Here is a 19,084-nt window from a genome sequence, read left to right as displayed (position 1 = left end):
AATGCTCAACATCTTTAGCCATCAGGGAAATGTAAATCAAAACCACAAGGAGATACCACTTCACACACCACCCATGGCTATAATCAAAAAGATGTAATAGGGGCCGGCCCGGTAGCACAAGTGGTTAATTGTGCGTGCTCCGCTGCGGTGGCCCGGGGTTCGCCGGTTCGGATCCTGGGTGTGCACCGACGCATGGCTTGGCGAGCCATGCTGTGGTGGCGCCCCATATAAAGGAAGATGGGCACGGATGTTAGCTCAGGGCCAGTGTTCCTCAGAAAAAAGAGGAGAATTGGCATGAGATGTTAGCTCAGGGCCGATCTTCCACACACACACACACACACACACACACACACAAAGACGTAATAACAAGCGTGGGTGGGGATGCGGAGAAAACGGAACCTCATACATTGCTGGTGGGAATGTAAAGTGGTGCATCCACTTTGGAAAACAGTCTGGTAGTTCTTCATAAGGAGTTACCATACAACCCAGCAATTCCACTCTTAAGCATATACCCAGAGAAATGAAAACAGGTCCCACACAAAAATTTATACACAAATGTCCATAGCAGCATAGCTGTTATTAAAAAAAAAAAATCACTGTGTAATCATACCAGGGGGTACTTGGAGGTGGATTCTTTGTATGCTGGATTCAAGGCCTTAGCAGGCACAAATTCTACCAACCTAAAACCTATCAATTAATAACCTATTAGCTCATCTGTGAAACTCTTTCCCTTCCTATCCTTGCTAGTTTTTGACCTTTTCTAAATAACCCTGAATACAAGGCCTCCAATCTCAAGAAGCTTACTTGCCTAGCTTCTGTCAAGCGTGACTCTATCTAATGTCATTTGTCTCTATAGTAACCAACTAAAAAAGCTGCTTGCTTAGCAGTGGTTTTGTGCAAGCAGTGGTCTAAGCTAGAGATGTTTTAAAGATTTGAGTTCTCTACTTATCACCACATTTCTCCTGGTATCAGGAAAAGGAGAGAGCTTCTGACGAACAGGAGCGGTGGAGGGTCAGAGAGAAAAAGACGGAATGTAAAACATGAAGGAAGATGGACTGCAAGTGGAGACTGAGTTCAAGATGAAAGGAGTTGAGAAGGAGCTTCATTTATAAGAGGACTAAGAACACATGGTACAAAACTAGAAACAAGAAACAGAAAATAATTATTAAGCATTTCCATTCATATTCTTCTGGTCAGAAACAATACAATGACATTAACATCAACAATTTGTCAACAACAAACATAATTACTTCAGAAAGCTGATTGATATCATTGATAGCTCTCCAAAGGTATTTCACAGTATAGTCCAGCCATGGATAAGAGATCAGACACAGCTTATATCTTCAAGAAACCTGTAACCTAACGGTGAGCAGCAACCAACACAAAACAGTGAAACCTTATTAATGAAGTGGAACAGAGAATGGGGGAGGGGGCACTTCATGTAACAAATATGGAAACCTTCCAAAAGTATAAGGATGCATTCCAGCCTGTGTAGCTCCATCCTCCCCCATCTGCCAATCATCCCTTCTGCAACAAGAGGTTTGACATCTGTAGGGGCTCCATGGGGAGACTCTCACAGCTTTGCCTTGGCTGGGGCCTCCTCTCACTCCCAGTATATACTGGGCCAACCTCATTCATGGAGCTTTGCTCTTCAAGAGGTCATTATCAAGGCATTACTACACTGTCTGCCAGCCTGTGAGTTCTTCCAGGAAACGATACCAATTTCTTTTTCCACACATAAGTCCACTACAACTATTATCTAACACAGTGGAGAAAAACTAGACAAACACTAGGCCAGCAAATAAAGGAGTGGGTTTCTGAGCACCAGGGTCCTCATTTGTTACATGGGGATGATAAAACGTTACCCTCTTACCATGCCAGGATGTTGCAAAGCTCAAAAACAGGTTATTTAAAAGTTCTTTACAGATGGTAAAGAAAAGATCATACCATATATATATACACGTTCCATACACACACACACACACACACACACACACACACACACACACAGTCTTTATTGTGATACCATATTTTGCCTCCCGCAGAACTTGAATCATAATTGGTTAAAGTTGCATCTAACACTTTCTATTCTGTATCATACTGACTTGATTACAGAGTTATCTTTCCTACTAGGCCATAAGGTTGTTGAGGATAATATCTATGTTCCACAGAGTGTGGAATGTTCCACAGAGCCTAGCACAATAATTTCACATAATAAATGCTCTCTCTCTATATATATAATGAATTATTATTAAAATTCTTACTGTAGGATTTATTCCTTTTAGAAATGTCTGTAAACTCCAGCAAATCCCTACATTCTACATTTATACAGAAAATTTCATTTAAAACTATCATTAAATTTTAACATCCTATAACTAATAACAGGGAGCCCTTTAAACTAACTAAGGATCATATTACAACAAGCCTTAAATGAGAATTTTTTTTAAGGATGAGGACAATAATGCAAATGTCTCTTGAAAGAGAATTCAACACAGTGATACCTAATTATCCCAGGTGGAATCTAGGATTTGAACAAAGGCAAGAGGTTAACACTTCCATTCCTATGATAACTTCTGCAGCAGGGAGGGACTGAGACTTGATTTAATTCTTAGTTCTAATACATTTTAACTCAGTATACTTTAATTTAATCCCATTTAATTCTAGTACATTTTGATTCACTCTTTGATCTTGTTTTGTGTGTGACTTCAAATTAACTTCAAGGTTAAGATTCTCAGAAGCCCGCTGCAGAGAAGCTGTGGATCCCAGAAGCAGGCTGCATCTTGTCTCTTCAGAATTTAAGCCGCATGCCCAACAGGGGGTACCTCCTCTGAACAACAGCTACAGCACACCACTGCACAGCCTACCCGCATGGCTCAACCACGCTTCATTTCACAGCACAGAAAGCACTCCATAACTGATCCATAATTAGACTAAATAAACCTAGATTATCAAATAAGCTTAATTCTGAGGGAAAACAATCATAGCTGTATTAGGTTGTTTGTGCCGCCATAACAAAATACCAGATTGGCTGGCTTAAGCAACAGAAACATCTTTTCTCACAGCTCTGTAGGCTAGAAGTACAAGATCAAAGTGTCAGCAGGGTTGGCTTCTGTTGAGGCTTCGCTCCTTGGCTTGCAAATGGCCGCCATCTTGCTGCGTCCTCACATGGTCTTTCCTCTGTGCATACAGCGTCCTTGGTGTCTCGTATGTCCAAATTTCCTCCTCGTATAAGGATACCAGTTAGATTATATTAGGGCCTACCCCAAGGGACTCATTTTAATTTAACCACCTCTTTTAACAGCCCTATCACCAAATACAGTCACATTCTGAGATACTGGGGTTTAGTGTTCCAACATAGGAATTTGGGGGGGGGGGGGCGCTACAATTCAGCACATTAACAACAGCTAACTACGTTCATGTATCTTTGTCCTAGGCACTAATTCCAGCTTTGTTCATCTTAGAGCCAAACGACCTCTTTCAGCCATCCTTCTCCCAAGTAATCTGAACAGAGAGAAGAGATTTGGGGATTACTTTCCATGTAGCCCTCTAAGCATCATGGGGTCCCCCTTGGGTACTCAATACATGAAGTCTTTCATGGTGACCCATCTGTTGCAATATGGTTAGCTGTTTGAGAGTCACCAAAAAGTTGTTCAACAACAGATCCTATAGATTGCCTCGAAAACCAGAATGATGCTTTTATAATTTTTTCCCCCTACAGCATGCCAGTTAATTTAGAAATATGCCAGGGCACATCTGGGAATCCCTTTGGTCTTTCCTGTAAAGTATTGTCACTGGTGAGGAAATTATTGGAGAGAGTGCTCAAAGGCTCTCCAATATTTTTGAGGAGTAGTAATAAAAGAGTTAAGACAATATGGCAATATGAGAGAACTGGAGCCAATTCTTGTGGTTTCCAGCAAAATATCAGGGAGGTTTTTTTTTTCCCCCTTAAATACTGTTGTATATGACATGTTAAACAAAAGATTTCAAATAAAATAACCCAAACTGGTGGTATCCAGGTAGATCATCTCAGTTCTTGATACAGCATATTCACCAAAAGTGAGTTTTACAGTAAGACGAACCTTATTACGACACACCTATGGTCAGATTGCAAAATGTACTTCATTTTACCAAGCTCATAATGTCATTTTCACAAAGCAAGTGAATTAGTATCTTCTCTTAAGAGTGCCTGCAATAATCAGAGAACTGCATACATGATTCTCAAGGGAGTCATGTTTTAATCTTCAAATGGTCATTTATCTTACATATTCAGTGTGTCTTACAGCATATGGCAATTTATACTTTATCTTAGCTAGTGTTAGGACCAGTACTAATAGGAATGATCAGAGAATATAGTTTATCAGTCATAGTAATCTGTGTCTATCACCACAATATGACTCTTGTACTCTAATGTACACAAACAACTGGGCTTGAGGAAATCTTTTCTGGTAGGTTCTATTGACTATTTAATCCACTGACAATAAAATGGGACCCCTGCTCTAAGTAGTTTTCCTAAATGAGGGGAGGCCTGGTATTAGCTGTCCCATAGTAACTTGCAAAAGACCATCAGATGAAGAGCTGCATCAAAAGCAACCTACTTAAGTATGAACAACGCCCAAAAAATGTCAACTCAAAATTCTGGGCACTATACTCAGAGAAAACTCTTCTAGCATAGATGACACTTAAGAAATAACTTTCTCTCTGAATTTAATTAGCCAAGTTTAGTGGTTTCATTCACAACACTGAAGCGAAAAATGACGGTTTATGAACAGCAGGGAATAAAGCAAACCTTTATACCACTCTTACTTATGGTAAACAGAAACAGTTCAACCACCTCACACGTGTGTTAAAAGCTCTCCCTCTCCCCACAACGGTAGTCAAGCAGCATACACGAATCGACACTAAGGGCTGATGAATTAAGCAAAGCCTCCTCCAGACTTGCTTGTGGTGCCCTAAGTTTTTACTTACTAACGATTTAGGTCATGAGTTTTTTGAAAATCACTGTGTTGGTAAGCCTGTGTGTTCTCTACTCTCCTTTTCCTTTCTCATCTGCCGCCCTTTGGTCTCCTGACACTTCCATTTTCTTTTTTTCCGCTCTGCCTACCAAAAGGCAGAAACCTCCGGTGTAACTGATCACATCTCTTCCTCTTATTCTAGGACTTTGCAGATGGGAATGGGAGGAAGAAGAGCCAGGTGGAGCCCAAATATTACCTATTCAGATTTTCCAAGCAAAGCGTGTGTGGAAAAGCGCCTCCTCGCTCTTCATTTTGTATATTTAACTAACGGCGCTGTGGCGCCCAAACGCAGATATTGGCCGAGAACAAGATTTCCAAAATGGCTTTGCTCCTTTCGAGCTGGTATCGGTCTATAAAATGCAATTTATTTCCACTGCAACCAACTCTTCTCTCTACCCCAAATACTACTCAATGCATAGATAGCTGAAGCCAACCTAGTGTGGACAACCGAATCACATCTGCTAAATTCAGTACAGAGCCGGCACAGCCGTTGGACTGATGTAAAAACAGCGTTAAAAGAAACCACACGAAGCAAACCGGAGGGGCGGGTGTCGCCGAAGATCGCGCCCTCCCGCCGCCGTGCCTGCCGCAAGCACGCCTCCCGCCGCGGCCACGCCCCCCGCCGCCTCGGCCGCGGCCCCGCCCCGCCGGGGCCCCGCCCGACGTGACGCGCGGGAGCCGCGGGCCCGGGGGGCGGGGCCTGCGCCGCCCCTCCCCCCCCCCCGCCGCCGCCGCCGCCGCCGCCGCAGCCGGCGGCTTCCGCGCGGGCCTCCCAGCCCGTATTCCACTCACTTTGTTCTCCGCCTTTGTCCTAATCCACACCAGCAGGTGGAGCCGCAGTTAAAGTTTCCGAGTCCATTCCGGGAGCGGGAGCCCATCTTGCTCGCCGCCGCGGCCCTCGCTGGAGGAGGAGGGTCAGAGCTCGGGTGCAGCCAATCGCGGGCAACGCTGCTAGTTATCAGAGCAGAATGGGCTGTAGTTTAGTGAAATAGGAAAGCTGCAAAACACTGTGGAGTGTTCCCGTGTAAATAAAAAGAGGAAAAAAAAGTTTCTCAAGTCGCCGCTGCACGACGTCGGGCCGGCGCCGGGGCGGGGGTCTGCGCTCTCCCGAGCGGCCGCGCGCTGGACTTTATTGTGCCGCAACAAGCCCCGGCCCCATTGTTTGTGTGTTTTCAAAATATGGCAAAGGTTCAGGTGAACAATGTAGTGGTGCTGGATAACCCTTCTCCTTTCTACAACCCGTTCCAGTTCGAGATCACCTTCGAGTGCATCGAGGACCTGTCTGAAGGTGAGTGGGCGCCCGCCCGCCGCCGGGCTGTCAGTTGCGGGCTGCAGACGTTGAAAGTTTCCCGGGCCCGGCCTCGCGCGGGCGGGCGGGCGGCCGCGGCTCGGCGCCCGGCGGGCTCGGCTCGGCGGAGGGAAACTTGAAGTTGATGGGCGCCGGCGCGAGGCGCGCGCGGGTCGGCCGCAGCCGGGAAGCCCGCCGCGGCTCAACTTGCGAGGAACTTGTGCGAGCGGAGGGAGCCATGTTGTCAGCTTTGTCTGGCGGGCGGGCGGGTCGCGGGGCCGGGGGTCGCGCCGGGCTGGCCCCGAGCCGCCAACGGCCTCGGCGGCCCCGGCGAGGAGACCGGGGAGGGACAGGCTCGTGTGTGGTCGCGCCGGCGAGTGAGCAGCGGAGCCATCTTACCGGGAGGAGAGAATTGGGCCACCGACCCCGGCGTCACGACGCCTCCTCTCCGCGGGTGACGAGCGCGGCGCGGCGCCTGCCCACCTTCCTGCCCCCGAGCGCCAGGCAGATCCATTTTTAGAGCTGACGCCGGGCTGCCGTTCTCCTGGGTGGCCGTGCCCGGCCGCGCCGCGGGGAGCCAGGCTGTCCTCGCGCGGATCTCGGGCTCCCTCGACCAACCAGCGGGGGAGGCGGGCGCAGGCTCGGGCCCGCTCCCCGGGGCCGCGGGGGCTCCCGGCCGCTGCCGCCCGGCCGGCGCCCGGGATGCTCGGGGCGCCCGGGATGCTGGCGCGCAGGCTCGCCCCGGGCTGCGTGGACTCCTTTTCCGTAATGACTAAATCTTCTCTCCTCTCTCTCAGGAAGAAAAATATTGCTAAGCTAGAAAGTTACATTTAACCCAAGAGCAGAAATAAGTAAAATACTTAAATGTAATCACTGGCTTCTAAGTAGTCTGAAAGAAGACTTGCTTCAAGAACGTGTTGAAACCTAATTAAAATAACTCCACATCCAAACACCCTGAACATAAAACACAAAAGTGGGCTAGGAAATAAAAGGTAAAGTCCTGATGGCAATACAAAAATTTTTACTATTTTTTCTAAGTTCATTTTAAGGTCTTCAAAAAGAGAAATATTTTTAATATGTGCAGTAACATTTAGAAAGCTAAAACTTGCCAAGGTCTTATCTTTGCTTTTCTTAGATTTTGTTAAAATAGTCCAGTGCTTCATTTTCAAAATTTGAGGGGAAAAACTTTTTAACTTCATCAATGGTAATTTTACAATTAGACAGACATACTTCTTTGGACTTACAAGTATACTTAACAAAATGCATTTAAAATTATTCTAATGGCATGTAAAGCATTTTCACTTTAAAAATTAATTTTTAATCTCTATAAAATGTATTTTGTGTAGGGTGTTAACTTTTTAAATTATAAAAGCAATACATGCTCATTGTAATAAACTTTTAAAAGTTGTACAGACATATAAACAGTCCTCTGTATGCAGTGCCTTCACCCAACTCACTCCTGTGTGTAACCATAATTAACACTTTAATCTGTGCTCTTCCCATACAGTTTTAATACATATATAAAGCCTGTATACACATATATGTGTCACATTTTGAAAGATGATTCATTTATTAAACTAATTTTTAAATAGGCCATTGATAATAAAAATTAAAGATGATTTTTCGTATCACTCTGAAACCATTTGATTACTTTCCTGGAGTACTACTATAAGCATTTCAGCTACCAGGCCCATTTTTCATACCTAACAGGCACTAACTTTTCCTTTTTATTGCCATCTGCATGTAAAAATGAGTGAATGCAACAGAAACCATTGATCAGTCCATTCCAACATATACTATAGTGTTTTAGACATTAGAAGTTCTTCAAATTACAGATATTTCTCAAGTGATGCCTTCCATTTTAGGAGCTAGTTCTGACAAGGATGATAGATGATTCAGGATGTTGTTACAGGGCTTAAACATTGGATGGCTGAAACCCGCCATTCATGGAAGCACAACTATGCTCCATTCTTAACTGGGATCTATTCAGAACTCAGCTGAATCACATCAGAGTTTTTACAATACTAATGTCAAGAATATACCTACTTCTGCTTGTACACCTCACTTTCCTGGGCATCTATACTTGGCATTTATTTAATATTTTTTCAAAGAGTTTAAGCTGAGTCATACCGAAGCTGCAAAGGAATCTTTCAAAAAGGAGCTGTGCTTGTGTACTCCACCTAGAGGCTGTGTGGATTAAGAAAATTGAGTTTACTTAGCAAAGGCTTCTTACAGGTTCCATACTTTCGTATTGCAGTTCTTAAGGAAAAAAAAAAATCTATTCTTGAGATGAAACTACAGAACATTCTGAAGAGAAATTTTCACTTGATAATTTTGTCTCAAGTCCCAAGCGAGAAGTTGGCGACCATTTTTCATACTTGTCAACAGCCCCCAAATATTTTACTTTCCTTTAAAAAGTGGCACAGTAGCTTTGCTTCAGAAAAAGCCTTGAGTATTTGCTCTTAAGATAATTTAGTTCTTTCTAATATAATGCTTATATCAGTGGACTGCTGTCCCATCCACTGAGTTAAGCAGAGGCTATCCTGTCATCTGGGAGATATGAGACCTTGGATGTGTTTGATCTGATGGTCACCAAGCCTGTACAAGCTTTGATTGACCTTCCTCTACCTTTGTTTTGCCTTCTGTGGATTGGTGATTCTCTGCTTCTCTATTGAATGGAGCTGTGTTTTTTTGTTTTTTGTTTTTAAGTTGATCAATATCAATAATTATTGCTGCTGTCAGGTGAATACTTACAATGTACCAGAATGGAGCATGGTGCTTCATACTTGCAAACTTCAGGCTTGTTCTAATTCCCAAAGATTACATACTTTCCACTAGACCACAGGTCTTCGCAAGTAGTATAATTAGTTAAAAATTCCCTTGGTGACTTCCCTCGCTCCCACCACAAATGGAGATACTTGCAGGCTGGGATTATCATGATTAAATGAACCAATTAGTTAACTTTTAAAATAAATGAATAAACTCCTTCAACTGATACCTGTGGAAAGCATCTGACCCTACCCCTTCCTCGTTCGAATACGGGGGGCAGGGGAATGAAAGCTGGATCTAAAAAAAATTTAAGACAACAACTGATGCTAATTTATAAATAAGTACTGAGCATTTTTAACTCAGTAGCTAGAGCAAGCATCCCAGAAGCATAAAAACTAAGGTACAGGTGTTCCCTGAGTTACAGCCTGTACTCGTTAAGGCTAGATTCTATCTCCCTAGGTATGGTTTGGAAAGAGCCCAGGCTTTGGAATTGCAGAGGCATAGCTTGGGTTCTGATTCTTCGATTGACTAGCTGTGTAAATCTGGGTAGATTACTTAGCCTCTCAGAGCCTCAACTTTCTTATTTGCATAATAGGTATAATTAAATCCATATGATAAAGCTGTTGAGGTTTAAACAACAGGTGTGAATTGGCAAGACCAATGCCTAGCACATAGTAGGTATTTCATAAAAGGAGGTTTACAGGGGCCGGCCCAGTGGCATAGTAGTTAAGTTCGCATGCTCCGCTTTGGTGGCCCTGGGTTCTTGGGTTTGGATCCCAGGCGCAGACCTACACACTGCTCATCAAGCCATACTGTGGCAGCATCCCACATGCAAAATAGAGGAATACTGGCACAGATGTTAGCTCAGTGACAATCTTCCTCAAGCAAAAAGAGGAAGATTGGCAACAGATGTTAGCTCAGGGCCAATCATCCTCACCAAAAAGAAAAAAAAAATATTACCAAAGTAGGTTTACAAATCATGACTATGTTCCTATGCCAGATCACAAATGCCAACTTAACTTACACCGATTAGGAGGCGAAGAGCACTATACATAGCAGTATAAAATCATATAAATGAACAAAATATGAAAACCTCCATGTGACAATTCCCAGTCTTGTCCTCACTTGGCTAGTTTGGTAGTTTTCACTATCCTTTCTTAAAATAGTTTCTCCACTTGGCTTTTGGGTTACCTACCTCATTGGCTACTAGTTGTATAACCTCCCTTTATTCATTCTTCCTCATCTTCCTGACCTCTTAACTTGGGAGAGCCCCAAGGCTCACTCCCTAGGAATCCCACCTATTTTTAAGGCTTTAAACATTGACAGTTACCAAGTTTTTACCAGACCTATTCATTATCTCCACTTAGATATCTAGTACATATCTCAAACTTAACATGTCCAAAACTAACTCCTGATTGTTTCCATCCTCTACCCCCAGCAAAAGAAGTGACTCTTGCTGCCTCTATCTTCAAAATTTATCCAGAATGTGATTGCTTCTCAACCCCATGGCTACACATGGTCCAAGCGAACATAATTTTTTTTTTTTTTTTAAAGATTTTATTTATTTATTTTTCCCCCAAAGCCCCGGTAGATAGTTGTATGTCGCAGTTGCACAACCATTCTAGTTGCTGTATGTGGGACGCGGCCTCAGCATGGCCGGAGAAGCGGTGCGTCGGTGCTCGCCCGGGATCCGAACCTGGGCCGCCAGCAGCGGAGCACGCGCACTTAACCGCTAAGCCACGGGGCCGGCCCGCAAACATAATTTCTTGCCTCAATTGTTGAAATAGCCTCCTGTTTCTTCCCTTGCCCTCTTAGTCTATACTGAACGCAGCAGCCAAAATGATCCCTCTAAACTGAAAGTCAGATCATGTCACTCCTCCGCTCAAATCCTCCAATGGCTTCCCATGCCACTCAGTCTAAAGGCCAAAAGTCTTTACGATGGCCTTCACAGCCTTGCATAATCTGGCCGTGCCCCTCACCCCCCATCTCAGGGTCCATTATTTTCCCTTTGCTCAGTCTGCACCAGCCGTGGCCTCCTTGCTTTTTCTTGAGCATGCCAAGCATGCTCCTACCTCTGAGACCTTGCATTTGCTGTTCCTTCTGATTAGACATTCAGACTGCTTCTTTCCTCTCAATCTTCATCAACAAATAGATGATCTCGTGAGATGTCAAATGCAAGACCCTGCATCTGGAAATATGTTAGAAGCTGGAAATATGAGTGGTCTGGGACAGAGCCATGACATACATATTGGGTCCTCAGAAAATGACTACTGGCTTAATAAGAGAAAGTATAAACCTAAAGGATCTTTTAGTTCAATAAATTGCAGTTTAGAATATAGTATGAATAAGAAGTACCTATACTATTTCTATTATCTATTTAGAGAACAAAAATATCTACACAATTACACAAAAATGGCAACACATGGTGGCACTAAGTAGCTTCTCAACGAGTGACCCAGAAACACCCCCCTAGGAGTGTGGATGTAGTCTCAGGGAAGTGAATCCAAGAGGCAGGCCACACAGTGCTCAATACTCTAAGGGGCCCAGGAGGTCTCAGAGATGATTTGTATTTGTGGAGTTGTCTTCCTCCCCTACTAAAGAGAAGGCTCCTTCACAAGAGCAGTCATTTTCCTCACCTCTGGTTCATTTTGAAGAGCACAAGTAAAAGGTGCTCAATAAAATCTGAATTATACAGAATGACTGAATTACACAGAAGGTCTTGGGTTGCAGTTTAGAGTGTCTTGTTCCTCCCTGTGCCTGTTCCCACTGTATATACTCTGTTCTGTCAAGTGGTATAAGGATCCTTGGTTTCCCCTTCCTGATTTAAAGATTGTATGACATGAAGCAGTGCGATGAGGAAAAAACCTGACTGTGGTCCTTGAACAGTGGATGAGCTGAAGCCCCTGACTTCTGAGGCAGGAAGGAAGTTTGCTAATAATGATTTTTCCATTTTGGAGCTCTCTGATGATTTAGATCTGTGCAACATAGTATGGGGCAGCCCTTCCAAAGTGTGTGTGGTAGGTTGTTAAAAGATGACATATGAAAAAACGGTGGAGGGATTCTATAGCTAAGTAAATTTGGGAAACGCTGGATTATCGTCACCGGTGTCCTTTACTGAAGGATGTCTCAGAACACTGACTCTGCCAGTGTGCTTCATGAATCCTCAAGACAAGAATGTAGCATTTCCCCAGTTTTTGGTTTGTTTGTGAGGAGCCCTGCCTAGGGACCAGTGTTGGACAAAAGGGCATTTTGAGAAACTCTGGTATGAAATGTAAGAATTTTACAAGGAGCACTTTAGTGCCTTTCTGGATTTTCCACTATGAGAAGCCAATTTTAGAAGCCAGTAAACGGTTAAGCGGACATTAAAAGGGTCTTTGATGTCATCTCGTAATGTAATTACTGAATGTGAAATAATGTTTTGGTTTCTAACCCTAGACTTGGAATGGAAAATTATCTATGTGGGCTCTGCAGAAAGTGAAGAATATGATCAAGTTTTAGACTCTGTTTTAGTGGGCCCTGTTCCTGCAGGAAGGCATATGTTTGTATTTCAGGTAAGATTATTCTTGGTAAATATGTATGCCAAATATGTTTCTAAATAGACTATATCTCATGGTCCATATCCCTTTCCTTTGGGTTAAGTCACTCTGCTTCTGCTGCGTTCACTTTTTATCTGCTTCTATTATGTTTTATGAAATCTTCGTGTCATAAAGGAACGCCACCTTGATTTTGTGTGCTGAGAGATGTTAATGTGATGTTTACTTCAGGGTTTGCACAGTGTGTGTGCAGTAAACCTTACACTGGGTCATGGTATACATGGTGGTTAATTTTGGGCTCTTCCTGTGAATGGTCCCTTAGTATCAGACTTTCATGGTGGCTGTCCAGCAGCCCAAAAGACGGATTCAAAATGCATACTACTAACTGATATAGTTAGTAATATGCACCTTCAGTTGATGGTTTCAGCGGCTGGGAGTGATGATGATATACCAACAACTACTACAGCATAATCAGTAATTGAACTAGGTTAACAGGCACGTGTGTAGATAGAGATCTACTGCATGATCTTGGGGTCACTGGAATTGAAGTCCAGTGGTTTACTAAAGCATCTAATCTACACATTTTATAGAAGATTACTGTTACAAATCTAGTACTCTATTATTTGTGAGGGGAAATTCTACTAATATAAATGACATGCTCGGATACTACAGACAGTCTTTGGGTCTGTGCCAAGGCTTCAGACATTGTCTTCTGTATTCAAAAGTGTTACTTCTTTTAATCCATGTTAAATTGTTGTATAAAACTATTCAGTCACTTCCCAATTATCCATGCTTATTAGAGGGAGATACTTATAATAGTCCAAAGAGTAAGTAGCCATTGATTTTTAAAAAACTATTATTAATTTCATTACAAGTATTTCTACACAACAAAGTCCCATCAGTTAAGTAGAATCCACTGAAAAGACTTCGTCCAGAAAGAAAATTAACTCTTCCTATCCTTGATCTCCCCTTCTCCTCATCTCACCGATGGGACCAATTTAAGTGAATCCTGTTGGTCAGATAATCCCATCAGAGGTGGGCCAAGAATCACTCACACATGTGGTGTCTCTAGAGCCGCTACCTGTCCCTCCTTCTCTCTTAAATAGAGAATTCAGAGTCTTGGTCTCCTAGCCTTAGTGCTTTTTACTAAAAAGCAACAAATAATTTACTATATCTAAACCAATGGTTAAGAAAAGCTCAAATATGTTAATTAAAAGTGCTGTTTCCCTGAGTTTTGTGTGCATAACCTTGGTGAGAGACGTGGGTACCGGAGACTGCGTGTGGAGACCTGGTTCAGATCCCGCTCCACTGCTTATTAGGCACGTGCCACCTTAGACAGGCTCCCTAACCTCCCTCAGTCACTCTAGTCATCTGTGAAATGTGGATAACATCCCACCTCATAAGAGAGTCGTGAGGAATAAAGCAGTTGAGTACAATCACTGACAAACAGTGCTCTATTTCTGTAATTAGAACTTTTAAGTTTTATTCTCTTAGCTTCTCCAAATTGTTTTATGAGAAGGTAGTATTTGCTTTGACTCACAAGCCTGGAGAACTTCACTGATGATAATTCATGATGTAGTAAGAACCTTGGTTTGACATGTAGTGATGTACCTTTTTATGCTACTATAAAAACTTTAAAAGTTTTCTATTTGTTTGTGTTGTTAAGAACACTCCTAAGCTTTTGGCTTAGAGTGTTGTAGGAAAAATTTTATTCAAAGATATTTCTCTCTAGTGATTTTCCAGTGGTTTTACCTTGGTGTCAGTGCCTGTATTGCCAAAGAGCACAGAGGAAGCACAGTGCCATTTAGAACTTATGGTCAGCCTCTGCAGTTCACAAAATTCACATTATCAGTAGAGAGAAACTACAATACAGTTTTTGTTTTGTGCTTTAAACAAACTGCCATAGTATTCTCCTGGTCTGCCATGATTTTGCCTCAGAATAAACATGGCTTTCTCATGAGTGTGTCAAGGGCTAGCAGGAAGATGTTGAGACATCTGCCAAGTATTGCTGGTTGGAGTCAGATCTCTGTCTATCACTTTTCCATCCTAAATGATCTGAGGCCTGGAGGTTTCTCTGCCTGAATTTGCTCAAGCTGAATCCTTTGGCAAACAAATTTTAAAACACAAACACGTCTATAGTCAATTTGCTGAGGGGATGGGAAGCAATATAGGGGAAAAGTTCCCACAGCAGTACTGAATACCTCTATTTCCTCTCTCCACCCACTGCAGGGTACATTAGAATCCTTTTGGGTACCCTGGAGGTAACCTGACCCCTCTGGGGAGGGGTGCACAGGATCTCTAAGACAAATAGCATATTCTCAGGACAGGCCCTCTGTCCCCATTCTAGTATCTCTCCAAAGAGATCATAAACCACTTCAAGGCAGGAACTAAGTTATGAATGAATTTCAAAATACTAAGTATATACTGTGTGCCCAGAGCTGTGCCAGGCATGAGATTATAAAGATAAACTGGATGGGATTCTTGCCAAGGATGAAGCTTAGAACTGCAGGGAAGACTAAGGGTAAATATTTATTTACATTGGTGGACATACACTAGTAGAGGATTTGTGTCAAGTAATATGAGTGCTATAAAATAGAGTGCTATCAATAAAAAAAGAGTGCTATCAATTCTACTTTCTGAATTAGAAAGGGCTTCTAAGAAGGGGATACATGTGATGCAAACTTCAAAAGACAAATTTTGAGGATGTTAGGGAAGGACCTTTCAGGCCAAGGGGACAGTGTATGCAAGGCACAGAGACATGAAAGATTATCACTACGTTTTAAAGAACCTGTGTAATTGCTGAACAAGAGTGAGAGGTGTGGAGTCAAAGGGATTGAATGGAGATGTTGGTTGGAAACAAATTGTGAAGGGCCTTATAAATGAAGTTAAAGAACTGAGATTTTTATCTCGTAGCAATGTAGTAATCATCTGAAGTTTTAAAACCTGGTGAAGGGATAGGACTGGATCTGTGCTTAGATAGCTTAGGCTGGCAGCAGTGCAAATAACAGGCTAGAGCTGAGGGAGACCAGTTAAAAAGTTTTAGCAATGTTCCAGATAAGAGATGAAGACACAAATTCAGCCTTCAGAGATGAGAAATGCTGAGACTGACTAGATGTGCGAGGTAGGGAAGCTGAGGGTGACTGAGGTTTTTAGCCTAGGTGATGAGGTAGGTAGATATTTTATGCCTTTTCGTGTCATCTACATGTGGTAGGTATACAGTATTCATTAGTCTTTGATGATAATGGCCTGACTGAGAATGCCAGCCAGGGGTATTCCCAAGCTAAGGCATTGGCTGAAGTGTTCCCCCAGGCCCAGGGACGTTCCTTAGTGTCCTGGCAGGAGTAAGCTAATCCGCTGGGACTTCATCCACTTATCACTCAGAATGGCTGCCTCAGGTCACACTCAGATGCCTCACCATCACCGCCCATCCTCTCAGTCCATGACTCCTTCCAGCCAGTCTCCGTACTGTGCTGCACACTGCCGTGGACAGGGCCCTAGCCTTCGCTCACACTCAGCCTCCTCTAGCTCACTTGCTTTGCTTTCTGCATTCCTCAAGGTTCAGCTTACAGCAGCTGATTCAAAACCAAGTCATTGATTACATCTGCCTAAAACAATCTTTACCTTCATTGACTTTGCATAGTATGTGTGGTTTAAACAGCACACTGTATTTTAGTGCCTAGCAAAGTCATTATTCACAACAGAGGATTGTTAATATTTTTTGGAAATCTGTATAGCTATTTCCATTCCATTTTTAGTTGTATTAATTTACTATTAGAATATCTGTGAAGGGTGGGTGACTGGGTATGAGAATGTGTGTCCTGGGCAGAAGAGGGAAACTGGTATAGTAAACATCTGCTGCCAACAGGCTATGTGAAAATAATTGAATATTTACTAATTTAGGTCTGGAAATTATGACTGGAAAAGGTTAGAATCAATAAGATTACTGATTTAATTGTTTACTATATTTTATAAAAAGGTTTTATAATTGAATATTGCAAACTCGCTCATGAACTACCACATGCTGTAGGCAGATTTATTTTTCTCTAGAAGCAGGGATGCTTTCAAGTGCCCAAGGTACGTGGGTATACTGTGGAGAAACACAGGAACTATATTTTCTGCCTATAAGTCAGTCTCAAAAATGAGCATTTGCCTTCTCAGTATGATTTCCAAATTTTGTTGCTGTGCCCTTAACTGATGGTGCTCAAGGTAGCCAAAATGTCAGTCTTACTTGCTGTTAACAGCCTTTTGTGATGTTTCTTTTCTTTCTAAATTATTCTAGGCCGATGCACCTAATCCAGGACTCATTCCAGATGCAGATGCCGTAGGTGTAACAGTTGTGCTAATTACATGCACCTATCGAGGTCAAGAATTTATTAGAGTTGGCTACTATGTAAATAATGAATATACCGAGACAGAATTAAGGGAAAATCCGCCAGTAAAACCAGACTTTTCTAAGGTAATGTTCTGACTGTTCCTTTTTCATTATTTTTACTATATAGTTTTTTAAGCAATTGCCGTTTCATGGTATACTACGAAAATGGCTTTGAGACAAAATAAATTTGAGCTCCTTGTGCCCACTGGGCAAACTAATCGTTCTGTCACCGTGGATGACCTCAAACCCTAACTTCAGGTGAGTCATTAGTAATTAATGTGGGTCAGGCACCTTGGGAGTCGGCAGTGATTTAGAAAATTGTAAGCACCTCTTGTAAGCAACAGGCCTTTGCTTATGGCTATCTGTATGGCATTTCCCACACATCGTGATTCTGTTCACTTCATCCGTTAGGATTTCAAATTCATGTTTGTTGTACTGATTATTCAATAATATTTTTGTCTATAACTCTTCCCCAAATTGTAGGGGGAGGTTTTGTGTTTGTTTTTCATATGAACATTGTTGTCTCAGAACACCTGTATACCTTGCCTTATCTGCTATTCTTAGAGGTTAAACTAACGGTCTTGAATACTTCTGGTGATGGAAAACAGCTTAGCTCCTGAATGAGAAGCTGACATCCATGATTCAGTATTCTCAAAAATACTTAGTAGTTTATGATTTTCCATTGGGAACTGTAACAGTTTAGTAACTAGTGATTTTTGTGAGATGAACACAGTACTCTATCTGCCATGAAAGAAAATTTACATGAGAGTAGAATGGAATGTTCTCCTTTCTGATAATAAGGCTGGAATGTTTTTTTTTCTGGTGTGGGATCGTCCATTGATCCAATTTACCATTTACCTGTATGGCACACCTTGTATAGTGAAAAGAGAAGAAACTAGAATACTCTTTCTAAGAATGACATAATAAAAGGTAGGAAACCACTAATAATGAGAGGTTATATTGGGGGAAATTTTTCATTTTCCTTGAAAATATTACTGAAGAGACACCACATCAATCTAAAGAGCATAGTGGTTTGTTAAATAAAGTATCCTCTGAAGCACTGACTTTCAAAAAAGAAGAGATTCTCTCCCTTTTAGGAAATAGAAATATAGAGGAGTTAGGTGTATTTTGTTGGTTAGTAAAAGATCTGGTTGAATTCCCTCCGATTCTCCATATCTTGTTTCCATTAGGCTAAAATAATTTCTTTGCTGCAGCCCTAGTCCTTGTTTATTAGTTATGATTAAGGTGCTTTAGTTGACTTATTATACCTTTGTAAATGAATGTAGCCCTTTAGGAGTACTAATATAAAGAACTACTCTATGAAGCTCCTATTTGTATATGGTGATCTAACTTGCTTAGTGTTTACCATTTATATATTTCCTTCTTCCTCTAGCTTCAAAGGAACATTCTGGCATCTAATCCCAGAGTCACAAGATTCCACATTAATTGGGAAGATAACACAGAAAAACTGGAAGATGCAGAGAGCAGTAATCCAAATCTACAATCACTTCTTTCAACAGATGCATTACCTTCAGCATCAAAGGGATGGTCCACATCAGAAAACTCACTCAATGTCATGTTAGAATCCCACATGGACTGCATGTGACCACCTGCCATCCCTTTAGTACAAATTAAGCTATAAAAACACCAGAACTATTTCCCTGAAATTCCGTAAGTACATAGTCAAGACACAATGTGAAGAATTTGTTTAAAAAAACATCCTGTAGAAAGTTTATAAGAAAACCAGTATTTGAGCAAATTGTGGAATATAAATACAACTATTTTTAAGTAATTTTTTTCTCTAATGTGTTATTTTATTTGTTCAAAACTACTCTGATTAAAACATATATATTATTTTCTTCTCCTTTATATGTAATTAAAGCACTTATAAAGAAAAATATGAATCATTAGACCAGGTTGTCAAGATGTCTTAGCCTCTTGGACAATAATCGTTGGACCACTACTGGCCTTTGAAAGAACAAACTTCACTTCAACTATCATGTTTCCTCCTGTGACAACATATAGTTTGGTCTAATTTAAGGGGTAAATTTCCATTCTTTTGGCATTTCCCTAAAGAAGGGATTTGAAGTCAACTGTATGCTACCAAGAA

At 41.9% G+C, this 19,084-nt stretch overlaps 2 protein-coding genes across 4 annotated transcripts in view; one reads left to right on the top strand and one right to left on the bottom strand.

Moving 5' to 3' along the window:
- MCM9 (minichromosome maintenance 9 homologous recombination repair factor) overlaps positions 1-19,084 on the bottom strand; it is an 86,520-nt gene that overhangs the window by 43,251 nt on the left and 24,185 nt on the right. The window lies entirely within an intron of this gene.
- Positions 5,887-18,828, top strand: ASF1A (anti-silencing function 1A histone chaperone). Its single transcript, XM_058566381.1, has 4 exons — positions 5,887-6,300; positions 12,505-12,620; positions 16,882-17,058; positions 18,368-18,828. Exons 1-4 carry the CDS (start codon positions 6,192-6,194, stop codon positions 18,578-18,580), a joined length of 615 nt encoding a protein of 204 aa, XP_058422364.1. The 5' UTR covers positions 5,887-6,191; the 3' UTR covers positions 18,581-18,828.

This window comes from Diceros bicornis, chromosome 23 (assembly GCF_020826845.1).
Source record: "Diceros bicornis minor isolate mBicDic1 chromosome 23, mDicBic1.mat.cur, whole genome shotgun sequence".
In the NCBI taxonomy this organism is placed as follows: Eukaryota; Metazoa; Chordata; class Mammalia; order Perissodactyla; family Rhinocerotidae; genus Diceros; species Diceros bicornis.
Note: the sequence above shows the minus strand (reverse complement) of the source record. Positions and strands in the feature narration are given on the sequence as shown.